Source organism: Chamaea fasciata, unplaced genomic scaffold, assembly GCF_029207755.1.
Source record: "Chamaea fasciata isolate MVZ Bird 193981 ecotype frontalis unplaced genomic scaffold, bChaFas1.0.hap1 SCAF_9, whole genome shotgun sequence".
Taxonomy (NCBI): domain Eukaryota; kingdom Metazoa; phylum Chordata; class Aves; order Passeriformes; family Sylviidae; genus Chamaea; species Chamaea fasciata.
In genome coordinates this window covers 12,333,852-12,359,429 of record NW_027094094.1, presented here as the reverse complement: position 1 = coordinate 12,359,429, position 25,578 = coordinate 12,333,852, and the positions used below count along the sequence as shown (strand labels likewise).

At 43.1% G+C, this 25,578-nt stretch overlaps 1 protein-coding gene across 1 annotated transcript; it reads left to right on the top strand.

Annotated features, from left to right (window-relative positions):
* Positions 1-97: 97 nt before the first annotated feature.
* On the top strand, positions 98-25,247 carry PDCD11 (programmed cell death 11). The gene is made up of 36 exons (XM_066190987.1): positions 98-211; positions 1,088-1,201; positions 1,772-1,903; positions 2,086-2,253; positions 2,864-3,025; positions 3,624-3,747; positions 4,075-4,256; positions 4,778-4,885; positions 5,339-5,545; positions 5,865-5,989; positions 6,607-6,667; positions 7,340-7,486; positions 7,608-7,859; positions 8,687-8,830; positions 9,517-9,717; positions 10,269-10,439; positions 10,832-11,048; positions 11,840-11,980; positions 12,939-13,054; positions 13,214-13,734; positions 14,210-14,272; positions 14,736-14,841; positions 15,290-15,379; positions 15,700-15,802; positions 16,319-16,496; positions 17,154-17,210; positions 17,917-18,039; positions 18,307-18,429; positions 18,595-18,790; positions 19,201-19,323; positions 19,655-19,795; positions 20,880-21,130; positions 21,765-21,933; positions 22,204-22,357; positions 22,918-23,083; positions 23,752-25,247. The coding sequence occupies exons 2-36, from the start codon at positions 1,100-1,102 to the stop codon at positions 23,921-23,923; spliced, it is 5,496 nt and encodes a 1,831-aa protein (XP_066047084.1). The 5' UTR covers positions 98-211; positions 1,088-1,099; the 3' UTR covers positions 23,924-25,247.
* Positions 25,248-25,578: the final 331 nt, after the last annotated feature.

Here is a 25,578-nt window from a genome sequence, read left to right as displayed (position 1 = left end):
GCCGGGCGGCTGAGGAGCGGCTCCGCCACTTCCGGCCGCCCTTTGCCCTCCGCCCCGCGCGCCGCTTCCGCCCGGCGCCGCGTGCGCCTCCCGCTGCCGGGAACCGTCCTCATCCTGATCCCGGGAACGCTCCCGATCCCGGAACCGTCCCCATCCCGCTCCCGGGAACACTCCCGATCCGGCGATTCCCCCTGGCAGCAGCCCCGGGCAGGTAAGGTGCCAGCCCTGCCCGCTCCAGCGGAGCCGGCTCGGTTGCCGGCCGTGGGAAGCGTCTGTGTTCCTTAGCCAGCCCTGAGGTGAAGCGTGCCTTGATGGGCTTTCGATTTATCATGTGCTTTCCATTTAAAGAAGTTTTGTATGTCTAAAGGTTGCCTCGAGTCCGAGAACATAGGATTTCAGCGCCGTATTTTGTAGGAGTACTGTTGGCTGATAATAAGCAAAGGTATTAGTAGTAGTATTAGCGCAATAAGCAATAATAATTTAGTACTAGCGACTACTTTATTTATTATTATTTATTAGTAGTAACAAGTGAATTGTGGCCTAATAAGCAAGATGTTGTTTATTGATTGAAATAGTAAGTTTAAACACCTATTTTATGTCCATATACTGATGGCTTAGACAAAGAGGTAGCTAGTTATGTTAATCATAAGTAATCATAAGTAGCATTCAAAAACTAAAAATGCAAGCCAAGCTTATGTAATGTTTTGTTCACAGCTTTCTCCTTGATGACTGAAGCTGGTGAATTCAGCCACTGAATATAAAAACGACTGGTTTAGGAAACATAAGGTTAAAGCAGTTTTATGGATATGTATGTGGCGTATCTAAGTGCTTTAAAAATTAGTACTGTAATACCTCAGTGGAACTGTGCAGTAGTAAAAAGTGTTATGGATGTGCATATTTAGATAGACCATTGCAGCACTTCATTGTAGTCAAATGTTAAATCCATTGGAATGTGAATTTCTGTTTTGTCACTGACTAATGAGAGCAGCCATCCAAAGTCTTTCTTATTTTGGAGGTAGTTCACTCTCAGTATTCGTGAGGAACAAGCACAATAACTGTTTCATTTCTCCTTTGTCATTTGTCCCAGAGCAGTCCAAGCATGGCATCCATAGAAGAAAACTTTCCTCGAGGGGGCATTCAGAAGAAACCTGCAGAAGGAAAAACACCCAAGCCAAAGTCGGAGCGGGACAATTTGTTTGATGTACGTTGTTTGCATGTTCTTAATTAACTTCTCAGAGCTCTTCACTGTCAGAATTTGACTGCAGCCCTCTCTACCTGTTACTTCTACAGTAAACTACAGAATGGACTCCCAAAAAATAGATGTCTTCTGACATCCACCATCCTCCGGATCTCTGAAAGATCCCTGATATCTGTTGTGTCTTGGATATGATGACTGAGAAAGTTCAGTCAAAATTATTGATCAGGGTGTAACTTTTAAACTTTCCACAAGCAACTTATCTCAAGGTGCTGCATGGTGAGCCTGGTGTTACTAGATACAGGCTAAATTGGTCCTTCTGTTAGAAGAGTGTGGTGCAGATCTCTTGCACCACTCCTCCATTCCCAAGATTGAGCTGTATAAATGATCAGCCTCAGCCCAAAGGAGATACTTCGGAAGACTTGCATGTAGACAGACAACAGTTAGCAAGATGGTTCTCTTTTTTTTTGTCCAAATCAGTATTTTATTCATGGCAGGAGGGTTCTGCCATAGTGCAAAGTTTGTTTCTCTATCCACTTCTATTTTTTAACCTTCTGTGCTTGTAATCTGCTTTAGGTTCATCATGAAGAAAAATCCCAGAAAAGAAAAAGGAGCCAGAAGGATCAAGGAAAGCAGAAAAGGTTCAAGGCAGACAAAACAGCTGCTGTTAAAGACAATGTTATGAATATTGGACCACTCACAATTGAGGTTGGTGCATAAATGTTTGATTTTATGTGCCTCTCTTTTTTGGGCTACATAAAAATGGCAAGCTTTTCTTCCCTAAACATGCCAAATATATCTGTGAACCAATACAAAACTTAACTGCTTGTCCCCCTGTTATCACTGATGTGCCAAGATATCCATAGTATGCTGTTTTCCTGCTTTTCCAGGCGCTCAGTGAGGGGATGCTGCTCCTTGGCTGTATAAAAGAGGTCAGTGACTACGAGCTCGCCGTCAGTTTGCCCAACGGCCTCTCCGGGTTTGTGTCGGTCACGCAGATCAGCGATGCCTACAGCAAACTGCTGACCAAGCAGGTGGCCCAAGGAGAACTCCTGGAGGTGAGACCTGCAACTGGGGCTGTGATTTGTGCTTGGAGCTAGAGAGTGTTGTTAGTACCTCAGAACCAACCCTGAGGTGTTGCTTAGGAGCTTGACATTAATGGGCCTTGGTTTGGAACAGGATTTTCCAAGCAGACTTTGCAATTTCCTGGTAACAGCTGAAGGCTAGAAAAAAATAAAATTAAATAATCAGCTGCCCTGCCTCTGTTGTCAGTCATGCCTAAGTTTCCCCAAGGTGTTGTGGAATGTGGGATTAGCACTACCCCTTTTCTGGTGCTTTTCCCCACTGATGAGGGGGCTATGTTAAGGTCACTGTTGACTCTGTAGATGTTTCACTGTTTCCTCAGCTGCAGTCTCCTGACTCCAACTCACACAGTGTATTTAAGCAAAGCCTCTCAGTCTTGCTTAGATGACATAGTGTCATGCCTGCCTCTCTGCTGAGATCCTGGTGTTTGTGGTATTTCCTGCCTGTTATTGTAGTGTTGGCAGAGAAACAGGACTTTGCCATGGGATTTTGTTTTCAAAATCTGCTTCAGTAACAAATTCTAGCCTTATATTGTCTAATATTGTAAAAATGGTATGTTTCTCTGTTGATCATGTTGCTGGGCAGGAGTTGAATTCGCTCCCAGAGATGTTTTCTCCAGGGACTCTGGTGAGGTGCATCGTGACCAGCATTGAGAAACGTGACGATGGAAGTCGCAGTGTCAAGTTATCGATTGACCCCAAGAAGGTCAACAAGGGCCTGAGCTCTGCAGCACTAGCAGCAGGCATGGTAAGTTTTCTGGGTCTGTCACAGCCTCTCATTTCAGGCTCTCAAGAGCCTGAAATGCTCTTGCATTTCAGTTTGTCTTTACAGAGGATCAGAGCAGAATGTGGAGCTGCTCCCACCATCGAAGAGACCTGTGAGGAGAGGGTGGGTTTAGTTCTTGTCTCCAGGTTGTCATTCATGAAATTAATTCACTTTATTCTGTTTCAATATGGCCAAGTTATTTAATGATTTCCTTCTGAGTAGATTTCTTTGTTATTTTTTTACAGAGAGTAATATATTGCATGGCTTGCAGATGTGCTTGGTTGTTTAGGTTTTGTGTTTTCAGCTGTATGATTGTATGCATCTGCTATTTTTGAGCATCACAATTATTTTCCTGCTAGTTTGTGAGCTCCTTATGTGCATAGCTGGATAAAGGTAGAGTTAAGACCTCACTGTTAATTGAGCTGTGCAATAAGAAAGAATGTAGTATTCTTGCTACTGGTCTGAAAAGCTCAGTTCTCTGTCCATACAAAACAAGAGGGAATCTCTTACCATATGTTCATTCTTTGAAGACCCAGCTGTTTCATTACATTGCTGAGCTGCAATGCTTTCCTCCCAACAGTTGCTCTCTGGCTCTGTGTTGAGTGTGGAAGACCATGGCTACCTCATAGATATTGGTGTCACTGGAACTCATGCTTTCCTGCCTCATCAGAAAGCCAAAAATTACATCAAAGCAGTCAAAAAAGGTAAGAAGTAGTGCAGGAGGATCTGCTGGGTTGAAATGGAGGTGGAGAATGACGGGGATTAGAGTTTATTTTATCTGTGGTGTTAGTGCACCTTGGTGGGATTGGGTCAAGGTGGAGTCTTTGCAGGTTGCTGCAAACAGTAGCTTTGTGGCTGGTCTGCAACAAGTCTTTGTGTTTCAGCCCATGATCTGACAGACTGTGTTCCAAGCCCTGCTGGCAGTAAACTTTGCTTAGATTGAGAGGCAACTCTGTAAAAACTTTGGAAAGGGTGGGAGGAAATTCTGAGTGTTCTTGGTAGAGTTTTTATGCTGTGACTTGTCTTTGTAGGGCCTGACTTGAAGATAGGCCAGAACCTGAACTGCCTCATTGTGGAAGTGAAGAATGAGGGTAGGGTGGTCTGTTTGTCCATTGATCGATCGGAGGTGGCTGCATCCATTGCCACAGAGCAACAGAACTGGGCACTCTCTAATTTATTGCCAGGGCTGGTGGTGAAAGCTCGAGTGCAGAAGGTAAGCTCTGGTTTGGATTTCTTTTGTTGGGTTGGTTTCATTTGAGCGCTGTTGAAGGCAGGAGAAGCAGAGGTGAGAGTTTATGCCCTGGAAAATTTCTGGTTGGTCTCAGTTACTTAGCAGTAACAAACATAATCTGCTAGACACTCCCCTCCACTGCATTCAGTTGAGGTCTGATCTCATTTCTGGTTGTGATGCCCTGAGTATAAAGGCTTCAGACTGAAGTTGGTGCTGGAGTTCAAAGCAGAACAGGATTCATTTTGTGCTTCCTGGCCTTTACTGCTGAAGTGTTCAACAGGACAGCAGTAGTCTGCAGACTACAGACAGTATTATCAAAAAACTAAAGGATTGTTTTCTCAACAGTGTGCAAAGCAGAATTGTTAGCAGTTTTTCTGTCTCTTCTGATGTGCTTGTTGATTAACACTGACAGTGCCATTTTTTGAAATGTGTGAATTGCTCTCTGTGCTGCATGAAAACGGAGTGCAGAAATTTTTTTGGCATCTTTTTGTTCCCCTTCTTAGGTGGACCCACTTGGGATGAAAGTGACATTTCTGTCTTACTTCACTGGCATTGTAGATTTCATGCACATGGACCCAGAGAAATCCATGAGCTATTCTCCAGATCAAGTGGTAAGGAGGGTAGAGGATGCCTGGAGTTGTTGCATTATTTACAACACCTCTTATCTTCTCCGACATTTCTGTGGAATTATCTTTGAAATCTTTAAGCTGTTAGTCTTCTTTCATATCTTTTACTTGAATTGCTATTGTGGCTGCTTTAAAGCTGTAAAGGGCAAAACCATTCCTGGAAGACTTATTTAGGAAGCCTGGAGATTTGCAAGGGATAGAAACATGACTTGTGTTGGTCATGTTTCCCTCCATGCATTGATACCAGCCTAGTCTGTAAACAACAGACAAAAGCAAAATCCCCTCCTTGGTGAAGCTGTTAGAAGCGAGTGATGTCTTAGCAGCAATTCTGGAAAATGCTTGTCTGTGGGCAGAGAGTTTAGGTACCAAGCAGAATGTCTACGAGCATGAGTGAGGTGCCTTTGTCCTATTTTGTCTGATGAGCACGCTGTGTTCCAGGTGAAGGCCTGCGTGCTGTCTGTACACCCCACGTCGAGGGCGGTTCGGCTGACTCTGCGCCCGCCCTTCCTGCATGCAGGGGGAGCCCCACGCCAGCTCCCCGGCCAGCGCATGGGGGCCGTGCTGGAGGAGGCCACGGTGAAAGCCTTCTACAAGCAGTTTGGGGCTGTCTTTGAGCTTGATGATGGCACTCTTGCATTTGCACGGGTAAGTGCCAGGCTGGTGGGGCAAGTCCTCCATATCTATCTTAGTCTTCTGGGAAAGGGGGCTAGGAGGGTTTTATTTTTTGCCTTTATCCTATTTTTTAGACAATGCAATAAAATTAAGACAGCATGCGAGGTGCTTGTCAAATGGTACATGCCCTTGTTTGAATTGAAATGTAGGAGGGTTGTTGTGGAAGAGCTGGTGAAATCTGCATAAAGAGAATGTTAGAATAACAGATTTGTCAGAAGCTAGCTCTTCAACCTAAGGCCCATATCAGTGTTTCCACTTTCCAAACACTCACCTGTAATTCCTTTTTTTCTAGTTGAAACATCTTTCAAAAACCAGAAAATCCTTTAAACCTGGGGCATTTAAGGAAGGTTGCAAACATAAATGTCGGATCATTGACTACAGCCTGATGGATGAGATGTGTATTGTATCTCTGAAGCAGTGAGTATGATACACTCTTCCAGAAGACTGGTTGAAGATTTAGAAAGGTGTTTGAGAGTGGAAAATATTACACTGCTTTACTGGGCTGGAACTTGCCATTTGAGGTTTTTGACTTGTATCTGTGTTGTGGCACATAAGGTTGTCTGGGCATTCTGCACATATTCCCCATACGCTGTGGAATTGGGACACCATCAATATTGTTGGTGAACTGTGGCACAAGGAGGCTAAATTAGTTCTGCCATGATTGTGTCAGAAGACCATGGCTCAGCAGGAAATTGAGTCGTGATCTTGCAGCTCATTTGTGTTATAAAGTCCCTCTTAGTACTTCCAACTTTGTGGCTTTAAGAAAAGCAGATAATGGGTCCTCCTTTCATGAGGCCATAACTGCGTGACTGTCACCTGGAATGGAGCCTGGTGAACCTCCCTGAGCTTTATGTCCTAAGAGCTGTTTTGGGAGACTGGTCAGTTGGAGTAAAACAATGCTCTGGAGTTGTAGAACACTGGGGAGGGTGTGGAATAATGAATATTTGGGACAAGTCAGATATGGGACTGTCTTGTCTTATCCTGGATTTCCTTCAAGATGACTGACTGGTGTTCTCTTTGTGTCTCTTCTCTAGTCAGATTATTGAAGCACAGTTTCTGCAATACCAGGATATCCACTCGGGTGATGTGGTGCAGGTGAGCTTCTGAAGGACCCCCGAGCATGTTACACTTAAAACAGTGATCTTGCCAGTGTGCACTCCTGTCTAATATGTGTGTCCAACTTCTGATGCAGACTAGTGAGATGAAAATGAGAAAAACCTTGTCTTGCAGGACTTGATTAATGGAATGCAATACTCTTCCCATTTTGTTCATGTTTTTATTCATGATGTGGTGAAGGCAAACAAATTTTACCTATGGTCAGTCATTTATTTGTGGCCTTGAATACATTTTTAAAAAGACTTGAGTGAAAGAAACTAAAACTTGCCTTGCAGTCAAAGTAAAAGTTCATGTATGAACAATCACAATGAGCTGATATGCAGAACTCATTATGATTGTTTTATTTGAGTCAGGGCTGTATTGGATATGTCTCTGGAAACAATTCTAGTTTGCTGGTATTGATAGGGATTTTGCAGAAGTAGTCTATGCTTAAAGAAAAGAGACTGTACAACAACTGTATGAAGTGTATAAAAGTTAATGGGTCAGATTAGTTGAGTGGAGTATAGTTTGGTCTAAGATTACTTGGTTTTTTTTTTTAATGTGATTAGATTTGGTGATGTAGGTGTTGTAGTGTATTGGCTGTTTCCTACCTGACCACAGTCTGCTCTTCATGCTGAATTTACCAGTTCTTTCCCCTATTTTGGGTTCTAGGGCAAAGTGTTCTCTCTAAAACCTATTGGGATGCAGGTGAAGGTGGCTCAGGGGATTAGAGGACTTGTGCCATCTCTCCATCTCTCTGATGTGATCCTGAAGCAGCCTGAGAAGAAGTACAACATAGGAGATGAAGTCAAGTGTCGGGTGAGAGCTGCCAGACAGGGTCTTCAGCTGCTTTGCACTCTTCCCTTCTGAGTACTTAGCAGCTGGATTGATCAGGCAAGGGCAGACATGCTTTTTGAACCTCTGTACTCCATTCTTGTAGGTGCTAGAGTGCAATCCTGGAGGAAAGAAGCTGATCCTTACTCTAAAGAAAACTCTCATTCAATCAAAGCTTCCAGTCCTCTCAAATTATGAAGATGCAAAACCAGGCCTGATAACGCATGGCTTTGTAGTGTGTGCAAGGGAGTTTGGCTGCATTGTGAAGTTCTACAATGATGTCAAAGGTCTGGTACCCAAGAATGAGCTGGGCTCAGAACCCATAACTTGTCCAGATAAAGTCTTCTATGAAGGCCAGGTAATCTGCTGTGCCATATGTTTAAATGCGAAAGAGAAATCTGCAGTTGAGTTTGTTTCAATGTGGGGAGCCAGCTATGCCAGGAGATGTCTATGTCCTTTCACTTTATTACTTAGTTGTGCTCCATTTAAACGGGGCAGGCTCTAAAAAGGGCAGCCCTTATTTGGGTATGTCTGACTTGTCTTTGTTTCTAGGCCCTCTCTGCTCTGCAGAAGAACACAGTCACATGGTATGTGACTTAGATCTCAGTAGAAGTCTGGAGTTCAAGGCTGCTGTTTCTCCTAAGGAAGTTAAAACTCTTACCTACAGAATCATAAGGATGATGTTTTCTGCCTCAGTGTTACTCTGGTTATCCTGTTGGTTTCAAATTACATGCACTTCAGGAACTGTGTTATTCACAGTTCTGGTTTTTGTTGTGGGCAAAGTTACAGAGATCTCAGCCATCTTCATTATTTTTTTCTGGTGCTTTTCTGTGTCTTTAATCCTGTTATTTGTTAGCTGGTTTAGGAAAAAGGTAATTTTCTAGTCAGAATTTCTGACTGCACATCTGGAGATCTGGATTTTATTCTCAACTCTTCTACAGACCTGCCATGTAGTTTCACAAGCTCATTTAATGATTATGTACTTCTGTATTCCCTCTGTGATCAGGACATTTGTCTGTGGTTGAACTTGTTAAGTTCTAGCCACTGGCCTGCTGTCCTCAGGTGTGAGACAAAAGTGTACTGTGTATGTATGTCCCTGTCTTGTTTTGTAGGTGATAGCAAACTGAGGAGGATGGTTGACTGAACTTGTGTTTTATACCTTTTTTTTTTTTTTTTTTTCTGCAGGTTCTTAAAGTAATGGTCTTAAAATGTGAGCCTCAGCAGGAAAGACTCTTGTTGTCCTTCAGATTATCAAGCAAGCCTGGCCCTGAGGACAAATGGAAATTCACTCCTAAGGAGAAACAGGAAGTGAAATACCAAATAGGACAGGTATTGAATGCAATGGCTTATTCCTTTTTAGCCTTTTCCTGCTAATTTTCCATATGATTTGGTATCACTTTGAACAAGTTTGCTTTGAGAAAGCTGATGGTGATCAGGAACTAGCATTGAATATGCATTTCTTACTGTGTGGTTGACCTCCTGGATCAAAAACCACATCTCAGTTTTCAGAGATCACGACAAAGGAGCCCCAAGAGAGTCCTTCTGGAGGTAGGAATTAGTGCTCCTACTCCTAGGTGGAATCCTCTTTTTTATTTTCTGGATGCTGCTGATCTTCTTGCTCCAAAAACAGCTGCTTTTGCTTCCCTAGGAAAAAAAAAAGCTTCAGAGAAATGTTTTGAAATGTTTCCCTGTTTTTGCAATAAACAGTTTCCAACTCCCTGCAGATATTGCTAGTGCAGGAACAGGACAGTTCTAATCTTGATTAAATTATTTCTTTCACCCTTCAAATGAGAAGTCACAACCAACAGAATCTTTTCAGCTCTTTATTTCTCTAGGAGCTGAGAATTAGTTTGCATTTTACCTGCAGCATTGGCATGCTTTTTAGCTCACCCCTGTTGGTGTGAGAGTTTTTCATGTATAGCTGGGAGTATATCACATCACGTCCCCTGTGCATTAAAAGAGATTACTTCAAAAACATTTGGAATTTTATATCACTGTACTTGTTCTCTTTTCAGATAGTTGATGTGAAAATATTGAAGAAGAAAGATAATGGGTTAGAAGTTTCCGTCTTAGAAGATGAAGACAATGTGGTAGCCTGGATCCCCACGCTGCACCTCTCTGACTTTGTTGCCACCTCCAAGCTCCTGTGGCACTGTCTTCAAGAGGGAGATGTCCTGCCCAGAGTTATGTATCTAAGTGACAAGGGAGAGCACATTGTATCCTTTGCCACCTCAACCAGGCAAACAAAGTGTGGGGAAGGAGGTATCTCTCAGGATTCCAGAGTATCTGCAACAAATATAAGATTACTGTAGTTAATGTGAAGTGGAAGTGCCTGTCATGCTAATGATACTTCAAAGAGGCATTCTAACTTGTGCTAGAAGTGAGGCTCAGCTGGGGCTACAATCTCTTCAGAATTAGGCTGTGAACTGACTTGTTTTCTCAACCAGCTTCTGGGCTGTTAAACCTATCCGAACTTTAGGAAAAAATTTGCTGTTTTTGTATCAAAAATCTGAACTGAATTGTTAGGAAGTTGATATTCCTGCTACTGTGGAGCATATGTATTTAATGCTGAGCAGTTTAAGAGACATGAGTTGCTAAATTTTTGTGTACGAAGATCAAGACAGAAATTGGAATTACAGCATTTAGAGCTCCTGTACTCTAACTTGCAGCAAGTGCTTTAGCCCAATGGTTGGCAGCACTGAGAGATTTGCTTGGCATCATGCTGCTTTCATTCATCTTTTCCTATTTTTCTTAACTGGCTGTTCAGATCTTGAGTAGAAAGTCTGCAGTGATTTCTGCTGTACAGGAGGAGCAAGTTGTGAGAAGCTTCTCTGAAATCCAGCCTGGCATGCTGTTGACTGGTTATGTGAGGAATGTGATGCCCTTTGGAGTGTTTGTGGAGTTCCCTTTTGGTGTGACAGGACTGGCACCTAAAGTGGTAAGCAATGCCTCCACTTCAGTAAGCAGCATGTGTGTGCTCAGGCTGCTTGAAATATAGTTTTAGCAAAGGTACAGTAACAAGGAGGGAGCAGCTGGGCTTCAGGTCCGGTATTTGCACAGCTTCCTGCTGCAGGGTAAAAGGGTTTAAGTTTGCCTTTTAAATCACTTCCAGAATGAAATGAAGCACTTCATTCAGGTGAGCTTAAGCTTCAACAAGGATTTCATGTGACCTCAGTAATTAATTTTAATTGATGGGTTTTTCTTAGTCTTTGTTAATTTCTCTTATGCATTTACATGAAGTCGTAACTCAAACCCCTGTAAACAGCTCTGTGGGTGGTTGATAAGTACCAGCTGTGCTCAGTAACCTTGCCCTCTGTTTCCTTTGCACAGAGCATGAGTGACAAGTTTGTAACAGACACCAAGGACCACTTCGTGGTGGGACAGACTGTGATTGCAAAGGTGATGAGCATTGATGAGGAGAAGCAGCGTGTGCTCCTCAATCTGAAGGTGTCTGAGTGCAGCTCAGGAGATTCTGCTGCAGAGAGCTTTGCCCTCCTGAATCAATATTTTAAGGAGCTGAAAGAAATCAGGAATTTGTTGAGAAGAGGTAAAAGATTGTAAATGTTCTGCTAAAGGGTATCAGGCCAAAAAAAATGGTGCTCTAGAGGAACAAGAAAAGAAAAACATTTAAGTGAAAGAAGGTTTAGTTCAAGCAAAGACTTCAGTTTCCAAAGTAGATTATTAGAAAAAAGATGCAGTGTGCAGTGTCTGCTATTGACAAGAGGCTTTTTGTAAGAACAGCTGGAAAAAGCCAAAGAAGCTGCCCTTTTCACTGAAGTCTGCTAAGCCTCTTGCATTGGTTTTGGGTCAAGTGCTTGCGATAACCCAAACACAGTACTCACGTGAGGATGAGTTTGTTCAGACAGATTTAGCTATATGCATTACAGGTCCTCCAGCAAGGGTTTTCTCACATGCTGTTTTTCCAGTGGTTTTATCAAAATCTGAGTTTATCTTTCTAGATTCTTCCTGTATCCAGTACTATTTAATGTTTGTTTCCTGTAATTGTGAAGTGACAGGTCTGTTTTGTGCTTCTAGTGTTAATCTGTTTTGCTTTCACTTTTTTCCATATGCAGTGCTGGGTGCCAGTGTTCGTATAACATTGGAAAATATTCTCTCTAATATTATTAGGTTCTTAATGTCACAAAAAGCTTTCTACTTTGATTAACTCTTAGAATTTATTTTGTATTTCTGCAGATTCAGGAGCCTAGGCTTTATTTTCCCATATGAAGGCAGATGAATACTTCATGTACCGCTGAGTAAATGCAAAGGCTTGTCTTTGTTTTGCAAAGAAACAACAGAAGTAAAACTGATTTCCTGCTTTTTCTTCCCTTTATTTAGGAGAGCCCAGCATTTGTGAGTTGGTGCCTGGGAAGAGGGTGCATCTGGTTGTGCAGGATGTGAGGGAGGATGGCTCAGCACTGTTCAGTAGCAGCTCTGTCACAGGCTTGACTGTAACTGCCACCCGCTACCATTTGGGAGGTGAGGGTCTTTCCTTTGCTTGTGCTGGTTTTCAGTCTTGTACTTTGAAACCTCTCCCTAAATGGGTTCTGCTGATGAGGAACTAATAGTGAGAAGCCTGATCAGAGTAGGGATGGTCTTGAAGAGTAGTTAAGTTTCCCTATGTCTTGCTGGCCCATTTGTGATTCAGAAAATATGATAGAAACCTCCCTGTGCCTCTGTTAATCCTGTCTCATATTTTGGGCATCTAGTTTGTGCTCAGAGATCCTCATTTGAACCATACTGTATATAGACAAGTATGAATACAAGCTCCAGCTTTCTTGGTTTTTTCCTTCTTCCATGTGAAAGAACATACTTCAAGGAATATCTGTCTGAAGTTGCTGTCAATTTATCTTGAAAAATCAATGACTTTAAAACAGGACTACAATTTTCCAATTCAAAAATTAAAGAAAGGTGTCATATTGTGCAAAACCAAGCATATACTTGCTGAAGGAATGAATAAACCAGTGAAAGCAAGATAAACCTCTAACTTCAGCAGAAGTAATAACCCCAGCACTTCTGTGTCAGAAGAGTTTATTTTTTTTTCCTTGAGAACAGATAGACTGGTGATAGTTTTGTGCAAATGTTAGGAAAATCTTCTTCAAAACCTATATTATCTTGACCTTGTTTTAGTCAGCCTTGTCTTCATTATTTAAGAGTTGTGTCTTCATAAAATAAACTTCATTTTTCCAAGAAAGATCAGACGTTTTCCAAATACAAAGCTCTCTTTCTTTTTTCCTCATTGCCAGTAATGTTGGAAGAATCTGTTCTTCAATACACTTGTTATATGTTTGGTACTAATTTGGTTCAGATACACTAGTAATTACGCAGTCTTTGGTTTTCAGGAATTAAACCTTTCGTGTTTGTCATGTAGCCCTATCACAGTTGCTCAGAATTCTTCATTGTCATCAGGACATAATCTCCTTATGCTCATTTGTAGACAAAAATGTTGCTCCTGGTGAGAAGAGGAAGGCATTTGTTCTTCATGTGGATGCCCTCACATCTGAGGTGTATGTTTCTCTTCGGGAAGAACTGTTAAAGCAAAGACCCAAGCGAGTGAGTATTCAGTTTTTGGGTTTGTGTCTTTCGGCTTGTCTGGCAAACTAAGTGGTATTTCAAGGGGGGTTGTTTCCTCTTTTAGAACTGTGGGAGGTAGAGTGGAGGGAATCAAAATCTTAGCAGGAGAAGTCACTCTCTCTGTCCATTTCTGTCTAGCGGCTCCGAGAGAACTCGCAGCGCTCTGCGGTGGTGCAGCACATCACGGAGCACTTTGCCATCGTGTCTGTGCTGGAAACAGGCCAGCTGGCAGCTGTCCCCATCGCCTGCCACTTCAATGACACCTTCCGCTTCGACTCGGAAAAACTGAGGGTGGGACAGACAATCTCTGCCACCTTAAAGGCAGTGAAGGAGAACGACCACGGAGTCTTGTTAGCAGTACAAGGCCCAGCCAAGAAGAATGTTTTTGTAAGGGTGCGGAACGAGTCGGAGACAGCATTAGAGGAGATGCTTCCTGCTGTGAAACACTCGCTGTCCCCGGGGGATGTTGTCACTGGTACCGTTAAATCCGTCAAACCCACCCACGTCACTGTTGCTATTGATGACAAGCTGACAGGCTCAATCCATGCATCCCGCATTCTGGATGAAGTGTCCATAGGCTCTTTTCCAACTTCTACTCTGAAAGCTGGACAGAAAGTGACTGCTCGAGTCATTGGAGGCAGAGATGTGAATACTCACAGGTGGGAGACCATATACATGGTATTGCTTCTGGAGGAACGCAAAGGATGAAACAGTTTGTGTTTCAATTCAGGTCACCTAGACTCTCTGTCAACAGATGCTGTTACAGCTGCCTTTGCTGGAGTAGTTCAGGCCTGAGGAAATCTGCTATTATATTCCATCCCAGATCCAGCTTTCAGTAAATTAGCTTTCTACCTGTGTTGCTGTATTTGTCTTGAGTATAGATTGCAAGAAAAAAAGATGCCTAAACTATTAAGATCCAGTGGAAGCCCTAAATACAGGCCCCAGGGACTAAATTTGCTGGGGTATTTCAGTTACCTAAATTGCTACTGAAATAGTAATAGGAAGAACTGGAAGGCTCTGGTGGTTTTAGAGGGCTTGCACCTGGGTTTTTTTTGCCAGTGCAGAGGCATTAAGTGTGGGTGACTGGGGCTTGGGGAGATCATGAAAAACTTTGATCCTTTTCCTCTTCTTTAGGTGCCTGCCAATAACCCATCCACACTTCAGGCAATCCATTCCAGAGCTCAGCATTCGACCAAGGTAAGTGTTGGCCTCTGTGCTGTCTCCACATGCTTTACAGACCTTGTGTCCTTGGATGTCCCATCCCTTGTAGCTCTCATTGATGAAGGAGCTGGCCTTGAGCAAGGACCTCCACATATATGCAGTGAGGCAAGTTACTCTTACTCTCTCTTTCACACTAACTTGGGTCCTGTAGCTGTGTTAAATATTACAGTGCTCTCCTAGCACATGATTTCCTTTGAATGTTCTTTTGGCTTCAGGTTCTGCCAGTCTGGAGTCTGTCATGTCTATTCCCATCAGAAAGATTTCCTCTTATGATCAGGGAAGAATTAATTCCTGGCAGAAAAAATGCAGCTGGATAGAGGTGAAAGGCATTTGTCACAGTAGTACTAGCTCACCACATTCCCCTGGGTTTCTAACTTCCATCTTCATCATTAGGACCAAAGTTGTTTTGCTGATGTCCTCTTTCTTCTTTTGCAAACAGTGAAAAAGAAGGAGAATTCACAGCAATGCTGAACCTTAAGGAAAGTTCCCTTAAGAAACTTGGACTCTACGATGTTGGGCAGACAGTCACCTGTTTTGTAAAGAAGGTGAGGTCAGAGTCTTCTTAGGAAGTGTGCTGGGGGAGGCAGCAAGTGGGTGTGACCTCAGGGGGCCTTAACTCAGACCTAAATATTGAAGACTATGGTCTTCATTAACTGTCAGGGCAGCCCATGGCAACTGCAGTCTTACCAGGAGAGTAGAGGAAGGAAACAAAAATTTTCAGTACTCGATGGAGTTAGGCTGACTTGTCCTCTTTGACCTGCCTGTTTGTTGCCAGCAGGCTCTAGTAAAATGCTGATCGTCTGTGTGCACTTGCCTGTGAACCACAGCAATGTTATGCTTGTAAGAACAAACCACCATTTTTGCTTCGTTCAGAAGTCAAGGCTGGACTAGTTCTTTTTAGCCTTAACAGTTAGTGAAAATTTCTGTCAGGGAAGATTTTCTTTTCCCCCAAGGTGTCATGCTGTCTTCTCTGGTTATTTGGTGTCTTTTTAGTATAACATGCTCAAAAATTGGCTGGAGGTAGAAGTCACCCCTGACATTCGAGGAAGAGTTCCTCACCTGCTGCTGTCTCTGAACACCAAGGTAAGAGGCTGTTACTGGTGAGCTACACAGACTTCTTTTTCCATATGCTTGGCCACACATAATTACGGCAGACACTTCTGACGTCTGTGTGAACTCATAACCCAGTGCTCTGCCCTTTAGGCATTGCTGCTCCTTGCTAACAAGCAGGTACTGTGCCTGTGGCTAGTTTGGCACAGGATAGCAGAGCCATTGGAGCAGTGCTGAGCTATCAGTCATCAAAGATGTTTATAGAAAGTGTAAAGATTCATAGGGGAAACACTAGTCAGAGTTGTGCAAAGCTCCTTTTCTGCAAATAAGTGTAAACGTGTCTTTTATTTCAGGTCTTAAAACATCCAGAAAAGAGCTTTAAAAATGGCCAGGCAATATCAGCCACAGTGACTGGAACAGATGCCACTGAAACAAACCTCTGCTTGTCACTCACAGGTATTGTGGAACCTTAACAGCAGGACCCCACCACATGCAATGCTTTACTCGGAGTTGGGCCTGCCCTGACCCCTCAGGTGAAGATGTTACACTCCAGAGCCAAGCTGTACCTCCCTGTAGAACAGAACCCCTGGGACCCTGACTTAGATGTAGCAGCATCTAAGACAAGCAAGGTCAGACCTCTAGAATAAAGAATCACTTTTCTAGTGTCTCAGACTCAGAAGCCCTTGTTTGAGCCCTTCTGAACATACTCCCTGCTAATCTCAGACATGAGGTGGTACATTTAGCAACATTTGTCGGTTATTCTGGATCTTGGAATTGTGCAACTAAGGGACCTTGTCTAGGCTACCGAGGCAAACATGGCTGTGAACAGAGATTGCACAGACTGCACCTTACCAAAAGTTTGTGGGTTTGATATGTGACTAGGCAACTAAAATCAGCTACACTAACTTATTACCTCTGTTGCTTCCTATTTTGAAGTATTATGAAGCCCTTTTCCTCATTCACCTTTTCCAGGAATTCAGTCACTGGAGCAGGGCACCATCTCTGTAGGCATGGTAACAAAGGTGACTCCACACATTGGTTTGACCATTGCACTGCCAGGTGGGAAGACTGGCAAAGTCAGCATCTTTCACCTGAATGATACTTACTCAGAGGATCCTCTGGGGAACTTCAAAGTTGGCAAGATTGTCAGGTCAGTAGTTGTCTTCCTTATTCCTTCAAGCTGCAAGGCTTAGAAATATTCTCCTTTGGTGACAGGCTTTTTACTGCCTTGAGGTAGTACCAGACTATAAGATCAGTCTGTGGCTAAGAAGTAATGCTGACTTCCCTTATATATGTTTGGGTGAAAGTCTTGTATTTTCCATTTATGAAGAAGACCCTTTTCAGCTGCCTTCATGGACTGTCTTTTTGAGAGTAGCTACTCTGTTAGCTAAGGTGCTGATGGGGCTAAGGGTAGCCAGGTATCCCAGTTCTGCAGTGGTTCTGTGGGCTGTTTGGCAATTGAGTTGTTTTTACATTTGTAATGCACAAGCAATTGCATTTCCCTGATTCACATACCTGTTGGGAATGGAGAGTGCAACAGGCCAAGTGATTTCAGGTGTAACAATCTTTAACTCTTTTGTATTGGCAGTAGAGAGTGAGTAAATCAAGTAGACATGTTTCAAAAGTCCTTTATCTAGTTTTATGAACTGTTAATGCTGGTTTGTATTAGACAGAACGTACTCCAAGGAACACAGTGCTTTGTTTCTTTTTCTGCTAGTGAAAATATTTATTTTCAGTCTGTGGCTTTTTTTTATTTTTTTGGTGTGTAAAAAAGCTTTCTGTTTTTTTCCCATCCTCTGCCATGCAGGTGTTACATCCTCTCCAATGAGAATGGTAAAATCCAGTTATCTCTCCGGCAGTCCCGGTATGTATCATCCCTCTAGTCTGTTGATCTCTTACTAGTGAAAAAAATGATCATGAAATACAGTTGTTGTTTGTTTGGGAAGATCAGTGAGCAGTATTAAAAGAACAAGGAGGGTCTGACACTTAACATAAAGCTGCTCAAGTGGGTTCAGATTTAATTTCTGTTTGTCATAGTTTCTAGGCCTGCCTTATCTTTTTGTTTTCTTATTTGGGACGGAAGTTCTACCACTGAATTTACAATACAAACATGTTATGTTTCAATGTTCAGCTGCATTTTAACAGTTTTGATTAAATAATAGACTTAGCCCTAAATGCTGCTTGAAATTGAGCCTCTTTCTTTGTCTTCCTTATGGAACAAAAGTGTGGAATTAAGTATCTTAGAAATAAGTGGGGAAAACACCAAGCAAATGCTGTGCAAAATTTCAGCCAGTATTTTACTCTCCTCGTTTTCTTAGTGTCAGAGAAAGCCAGGCTGATGTGTTTGGCTTTGTTTGCAGCAGCATGTGTATTCCCTAATGCTAGGTAGAGCTTGGCAGAGATGCAGGTAGTCCATTAGTACATTTCAATAAACTGAAGGATGTCTGTGATCCAATATGTTTTCCAGACAGTACTAGCTGTTGTTAATACTGGTCTATTTTCTGCTATCCAGAGCAGAATGTGAATTATTCAGATGAGTGCTTTAACTTCTAACCTCTCTTTCCTTTTAGGCTAAATCCAAAGATAAACAGCAAAGTGGAGGATATTGAAATAATGAGTATTAAGGATGTTAAAAAAGGCCAACTAGTGAGAGGCTATGTCAAATCAATCACTCCATCAGGTGTATTCTTTGGGTGAGTAGCCTGAGAAAACTATTCTGGCAAGTGATGTGTCTTAGAGAACTTACTTTGAGTGTACGATTGTGGAATCTTGTTTGGGGATGGTCTCTGGCATAATGTGAGGTCGCAAAGTGAATTTACTCTTGGGTATCAAGATGACACGGTGAAATTAAAGTAGGGAAAGGCAGTGAGACAATTTATAGGACTTGTGCCACAAATGCACTTTATTTTTCTTTCCCCCTGCTGTAGAATACTTATTTTGGATTTTCTTCCTCTTCTCAGATTGTCCACTTCTCTCCGGGGCCGAATCCTGTTCCAGAATGTTTCCCCATACTTTGTACAGAAACATTCCTTATATAAAAAGTACCTTCCTGAAGGAAAACTGCTCACTGCTAAAGTGCTTGGGTAGGTCCAATGTTCTTTAAAAAGGATTATGAGTTAGATGAGAGGAGAGGATGGAAAGGGGGAAGATAAAAGGAAGGTTTGAAAGAAGTTCAGATCCTTGCTGTCATTGTAAATGCTCTGATTTATTTCTTATTCTTCTGTCCTGCTACTGGCAATGCACCACAGGGTAAAAAGAAAAGAAAAACATATTGAGCTCTCTCTCCTTCCCAATGACACTGGGATGCCAAGTGTCTTGCCTGAATCCCTAGGCCTACCACAATATGGAGCAGAGGAAGAGAAAAGAGAGGCAGATGATGAGGAAAAAAGAGAAGAGCCTAAGCTGAAGGCAAAAAGGAGAAGAGAAAACTATGAAAGTGGTCAGGTATGGGTGTGATTGCACAGTGTATGCAAAAGGACTTCGTTGGTTCTAGTACTGAAGTGACTGGGAAGATCCCAATCTCATCCCAGAAGGATGAGGCTGAGAAATTATACAGGCTAGGAAAAAAAAGATTGAATTACATTGGAGATTACAAGGATCAAAAACGATTGCTTTTGGGTGGGAGCTGAGATAGCAGCCCAGCTGTATTTCCTGTCCCTTTGGTCTTTGCACCCTGTGTAGGCGAGTGTGGGTTTTTTCTCCACTGTCTCTGTTAGCTGAGAGAGTGGTGGGGGGTGCTGTGCCAGGGCATTGCCCTCTCTCTGCTGCCAGGCTCCTTACTTTGTGATCAGAACTGCCTTTATGATTGTCACAGTTGTTGTCCTTCACTGTCCACTCATTTCCACCTGTTGCAGGAGGTGAAGCCAAAGAAGAGGAAGATCTGCCCAGCAGATGAAAATGACAGTGGAATTGATGTGTATTACCGTGAGGAGGAAGAGGATGACCAGGAGGAAGAGGCAGCTAAAAAGAAATCTAAGGTGAGAAGTTTGGAGGAGAACCTGAGCCTGAAATGGCCTTCTAGCCCTATTGATATGTGTCAGTTTGACTTTAAGACAGTAAGTATTACTGCTACAGATAGGAGTGACACAGGCTGGTGTTTGTGTCATCTGAAAATGGCTTGAGGTGGATGGAATTTAAATTCCAGCAGAACTGGTCACAGAGTTAATGTTTTTGCTGATGGGCTGTTTGCAAGTACAAGAAGTCAATAGTACGGAATAGAGAGATGCCACAAGCAAAAAGCAGTTGTCTGATCCCAGTTTAAAAACTTAAAATTAAAACCCAGGGTATTTTCTGTCTTCCTTCAAACAGGTAGGGAAGCCTGGTGAAGCTCCCAGGTTGCAAGTTTCCGTGGGCTTCACCTGGGATGAAGACAATGCAATGGATATACCTGTGCTGGATCAGAAGGAAGAGAGCTCAGAGAGCGAGGAGGAGGAGGATAAGCAGTTGAAGGTACTGTGTAATTGTGTTGTCTGCACAGTGAGACCCCACACAGTGGCTGTAACGTGATGTTTTGGTATTTGCATGCCTGTCTGCCCTGTAGCAAAGCCTTTTAACCCAAGGGACAATCTTTGACAGCTGACACAGAACTTGTTCAGCTATTTTGAGCACTTACTTTAGAAGCAGATACCTCTGAAGCAGAGGAGAAAAGGCCCAATTTTAGCATGGCTGCATGGAAAACAGGTTTTCTCATGTCGACATGTCAAAAAAATAAGTATTTCGAGTCAAACAAATGTTTTCATGAACACAAAACTTTTTTATTTAGTATCAGCTCTGTTTTTTTACTTTCCTGAGTGTCATAAATTTACAGAAAAACCTGGAGATGAAAAACCTTTCAAGTTATAGTCCTCTTATTTAGCAAAACACCGAAAAGAATAAAAAACCTATCTTCTTTCTTTTATGCTATTACCTTTAGAAGGGTTTTCCAGTGAGAGCAATTCAGCAAAATCAGAAACAAACTCATGAATTCCTTTCATGTTTGCTCCTCAGGATTTCCCTTGTCCCTTAAAACTCACCTCTGTAAAGGCAATGCATGGCTGATGCTTTATTGCCCAGGGTAACAAGGCAGAGAACTATGGCACTGTGGGTTCCAAATTTAGACTTGAGTCACCCTAGTGATCGAGCAACATGCCCCAGTTGTACATGGGGAAAAATTGTATTGGATTTTTACAGAGTGAAGGAGGGTGGTGGCGAGTACTGGCCTGGAGGGTAAAGATGGAAGAATGAGAGGGAAGGGGAAAGTGTGGATCCTGCAGTTGGGGTGCCAGACTAGCAAAATATTTGGTCCCTCAATGTATATCATTAAAAAAAGAAGGGATTTCATGTACTGCTGCTCATCTTTGAGGTGTGAACTGTGCAAGAAGAGATGGGGGGGGTGTGTTTAAATTTTATCCTCTTTTAAACAGTTGGCCTCATCTCTTCTTGTAGAAACTTCTTAGCCTTGGACACACTGAGGTCTGGCTGTACTTTAGATGGACCTCCCTATTCCCCCATGAAGTGCTTGCCCTTCCTCAGTCCTCCTGTTTTGCTCTTTCAGCAAAAGAAACGAACCAAGAGGGAGAAGGAACTGGAGAAGCAGAAGAAGGAGAAGGAACTTTGCAAAGTAGAGGCGGCTCTAATGGACCCGAGTCGGCAGCCACAGTCGGCCGATGACTTTGACCGCCTGGTGCTGGGCAGTCCCGACAGCTCCATCCTCTGGCTGCGGTACATGGCTTTCCACCTCCAGGCCACAGAGATTGAGAAGGCCAGAGCTGTGGCAGAGAGAGCACTTAAAACAATCAGTTTCAGGTAATAATGGAGCTCTGCTTTTCTTTGCCCCAAAGAATAAATCATGATGGGGTAGTTGTGGTGGAAGAACACTGGTTACTACCAGTGTGAGTCTGTGTGTGTGGAGTGACAGAGTCTGCTTTAGTGAGCTCAGAAGGATTAAATGGTAGCAACTGTCAGCTGGCCCTTTGAAGGTCTGGCTTGAGTCATCAGTACTGGCCCACAGCTGACCTGCTGCAGGTCCTGAGCTCAGGAGCTCCTGAAGGTGTCACTGAGTGCACAGACATTCTTCTGGGCAGTCAGAAGCATTTGGAAGAGCATAATGCTGTTAGTGATGTCCTTGAATCAAAACATGAAACAAATGCTGAAACTCCTGTTGCTTTTGCCATAGGGCTGTACCTTAAATCATCTCTACTGCATGGTTAAGTATATTGTGCTTTCTTGACTCAACCTTCTGGTTTTTAGTTACAAACAACAATGATAAAAAACTGTAGTGAATCAACTGCTGTGCTCTATTTCAAAAATGGTGTTTCAGGGAGCAGTATGTCCTTTTTTTTTGTTCTGGAGGCCTGCTACGAGTGAGTCTGTGTAGGGTAGTTTGCAAAAATGTGGTGAAGGCGGCAAAAGGCTGAATATTGTTCACATCTGCTTTAAGGGAAGAACAGGAGAAGCTGAATGTCTGGGTAGCTCTGCTGAACTTGGAGAACATGTATGGTACTGAGGAGACACTGATGAAGGTCTTTGAGAGAGCAGTTCAATACAATGAACCTCTGAAAGTCTTTCAGCATCTGTGTGACATCTATGCCAGTTCTGAGAAGTACAAGGTAAGACAGTGCAAGCAGATCCCTGGCATGTATCCCATTCAGGCATGCCAGTAAACTGCAAATGCTGGCTGTGCAAGCTTCCTGATGTCAGATGTTGGGCCTGTCCTGTTCTTAACTGGAATTAATGGTTATGATTGACTGTGGGCAAGGATGCATTAATGCTTGCTTTTATGTCGTAAGTGTTGAGAGATACCCAGCCTAAGAATAAGAGTCTTAGAGCTACAAGGCTTTGTTATGAATGTGTGATCTAACGCAACTCTGTCCTTCCAGCAAGCAGAAGACTTGTACCACACAATGCTGAAGCGTTTTCGTCAGGAGAAATCCGTGTGGCTGAAATACGCCTCTTTCCTCCTGAAGCAAGGCCAGGCTGAGGCTACACACAGGCTTCTGGAGCGTGCTCTCAAGGCTCTGCCCACCAAAGAACGTAAGCTCTCTCTGCCCCAGTCTTATTGTGGACCTTAATGTAGACAGGGGATATGCTGCTCTCTGATATCTTTGCTTGTGACAGCATTTCTAGTAAGTGAAAAGTGCAGCCAGCTGACTCTCAGGGAAGGGGAACTTTCAAGCTGGATGTCACTGCTAAATGCACCTCTGCTAAAGGCACCAAATCGAATTTGCTGTGATGCACAAAAGCAAAGCACCCAAAGCAAAGGCAGCTTTGAGTTTTACAGCCCTCTATATAAAGTTCACTTGGTCTAAGCCCAGGTTTCTGGGGCTGCACCATGGGTACTGCACGATACATTATGAATATAAAAATAAACCTCTTTCTCCCACAGAGAGCTGAAATGGGAAGTGAACTGTGACCTTTCTGTCTCCCACTTTGATCCCACCTTGGTCCAGAACCTCTTTACAGCAGAGCCTATTGTCTCTGGGTAGAGGTGGTGCTGTCTCTGTGCCTGCCACTGTTCTGTGTAATTCTCACTTGTGTTTGATCACATGGAAGGGAGTTGCTGCAATACCCTAACATGTCATTACTTTTTCCAGATGTGGATGTTATTTCAAGGTTTGCACAGTTGGAGTTCCATTCTGGGGACACAGAACATGCCAAGGCCCTCTTTGAGAGCACCCTCAGCAGCTATCCCAAGCGGACAGACATTTGGTCCATCTACATGGACATCATGATCAAGCATGGCAGCCAGAAGGAAGTACGGTGAGTTGTGGTGCAGCAGGCTGGGAAGGGGCAGAGCACACCTGAAAAGAGCAGAGGCACCCTGCAGTGTGAGGTTGTAAAGGGCTTCCCACAGCACAGCAAAAGAGACTTTTTCCCTCCCCCCACAGCTGGGGTTTGTGGAAGTGCTTATCCTTGCTGGGACTGAAGAGACCCCAAAGAGTTCCATCGGGCAGAGGGGGACTGATTTGTAAGTTGTGGCCTGCATGACAGGAACTAGAGGCCTTGCACTGAGGTTCACCTGTCCCTCTGCAGCGATTGCCTTGAATCTGAAGGGTGAGATCAATCTTGAATAATAAATCTTTGTATCTTGTAATGCAAAAATGGAAAAACATATTTTTTCCATTTTTTTTCCTGAGAGGTGACAAAAGGAAGTAATTTTCTACATCCACTTAATAAATGCGGGGTCCAATGCAGTGTCTGGATCTTTAAGTTGACCAGCAGCCTTAGTGTTCTGCAGGCAAGTAGAAGGCTTCTACTTAGAGATTTTGGCTGATTGTCAGGAATCTCTTTCTTCAAGCACCAACACTTCGCAGCAATTTCCCCTGAATGTTTCCCCTGACTTTCTGCTCTTTGTTAAGACAGGGTACAGAGCTTGTATTGAATGCTGTCACAAACACAGTGATTTGGATCATGTTGGTTTCTTGCAGAGACATCTTTGAGAGGGTCATACACCTGAGCTTGGCACCAAAGAAGATGAAATTCTTCTTCAAACGCTACCTGGATTATGAGAAGAAATTTGGTACAGCAGAAAGTGTCCTGGCTGTTAAAAGAGCAGCACTTGAGTATGTGGAGACCAAGAGTTCCCTTGCTGACATCTAAGTGTGGTGCAAGTGAAAGCAGAGAGACTTGGCTTTCTATGCAGTGTGGGAACTGAGAAGTGTGGAGTTCTGCCCTGACTGTCCATGGACAGTGAATTTCTGGAGAGTATTGGTCTGTGGCCAAACCAGCTTGGAAAGAACAATCAAATGAAAAGATCTGATAAATGTTTGCAGCTTGTCCAGATGTTACAAATAATCCTGGTCTGTTGATGACATGTTTTTAAATATATACTGTTTTATAATCAAAAAACCCATCAGCCATACCTGTTTTACTTTCCTGTGGAAATTGTGCAGTTATGACACACTGCTTTTAAGTACAGCAATGTCTTACAAATTGGTTTTTCTCATTGTTAAGATGGCAGAGGAGACTCTTGTCTTTTGGATGAATTAACACTTCAAAAGATTTATCTCAGGTGCCTTTGTGCTCTAGAAATTGACAGAGCAACACTGGATTGTGGCATAGTTGAAGCTGGAAGGAACCTTTTGATGATAATCTTCAAGCTCCTGCTCAAAGCAGGGGTCAGCAAAACTAGGTTGCTCAGGTGCACTCCCAGTTTGGTTTTGATTTCCCCAACAATGGAGACTTCACAATCTCTCTGGGCAACTATCTGTTGTAACAAGTTGCTAAAGATTTATGACAGAAAAAATAGTGATTTTCAGTAGTCACTGTCTCTTGAGAGAAATCACTGAAGTAAAAGAAAGAAGTGTATTTTCTGTGCTGAAAAAAGTTACTCCCATGTAACCTTCTGCTTGGAAAAAGCCAGGTATTTTGGGTACTTAAAAAAGCCATCACTGATGTCAGTGCCTTATGGTCCATATCCTTACAACTATGTATTCCTCTCCCTTTCCACTGAGATGTGGATATGATGAGCCACATTTTACACTGGAAGAACTCGAGGCAAGGGGAAAAACAGGGAATACAAACAGATGTGATTATCCAGTGTAGACCCTAGCGAGTAGATGCCCAGCTTTGAAATACCAGACTTGAGGAGTCTTATTCATTGTAGGTACTCTAAACTCAAAACCAGAGCTCTGCAGGACCCATCTCTTCTGCCTCTGTGAATGCCCAGTGTTGGCAAGGCTGGATGATTCAGCATTTATTTCATGCCCAAGTCCTTTGAGATCTCATTCACGTCTTTCCCCCAGGGAGAGTAGGGTGTTTTACTCAGATTTTGCTTAATGGTCTTGTAGTGGAGGAGGCTGATTGCAACATCCAGTAGCAACTGCTGCTTTTTTTTAAAGAACACAGCTTCAATGATGGTGCCTCTTTCTTTTGGTTTAATTAGTTGCATAATAAAACATGTAAATAAGCATTGCAATAGAAACCAAGATCCCTCAGAGGTATTGTTTCTTCTTCACTACTGGGGCTATTATAGTCTCTGTAAGTAGGCAGGAAAAGTGAAAGACCTGTGTGTAATTGTCTGTAATGGAGGAGCCTGATTTGAACCCATCTTGCTGCTGGGAGCTGTGACCTGTGGGCTCCTCTGTGATGGGACTGTTGTTGGTCTTTGGAGGAAAAGCAGGGGGGGTGAGCTCACAGCTTGTGTGATCCAGCATGCCAGGAAGATAGGTGGCTCAATTTCGCTCTCTGCATTTCAGTGAGAAATCTAACCTGGCTGCTTGTGTGTAACACCCTGTGGGTTAATGTTCCTCACC

What these genes read in the sequence shown, in the direction of transcription:
- PDCD11 (XM_066190987.1), top strand. Translation starts at nt 1,100, where the DNA reads ATGGCATCCATAGAAGAAAACTTTCCTCGAGGGGGCATTCAGAAGAAA. An exon ending in TTATCTCTCCGGCAGTCCCG is followed by an intron (nt 17,211 to 17,916) that starts GTATGTATCATC and finishes CTTTCCTTTTAG; the next exon opens with GCTAAATCCAAAGATAAACA. An exon ending in CCAGTTCTGAGAAGTACAAG is followed by an intron (nt 21,934 to 22,203) that starts GTAAGACAGTGC and finishes CTGTCCTTCCAG; the next exon opens with CAAGCAGAAGACTTGTACCA.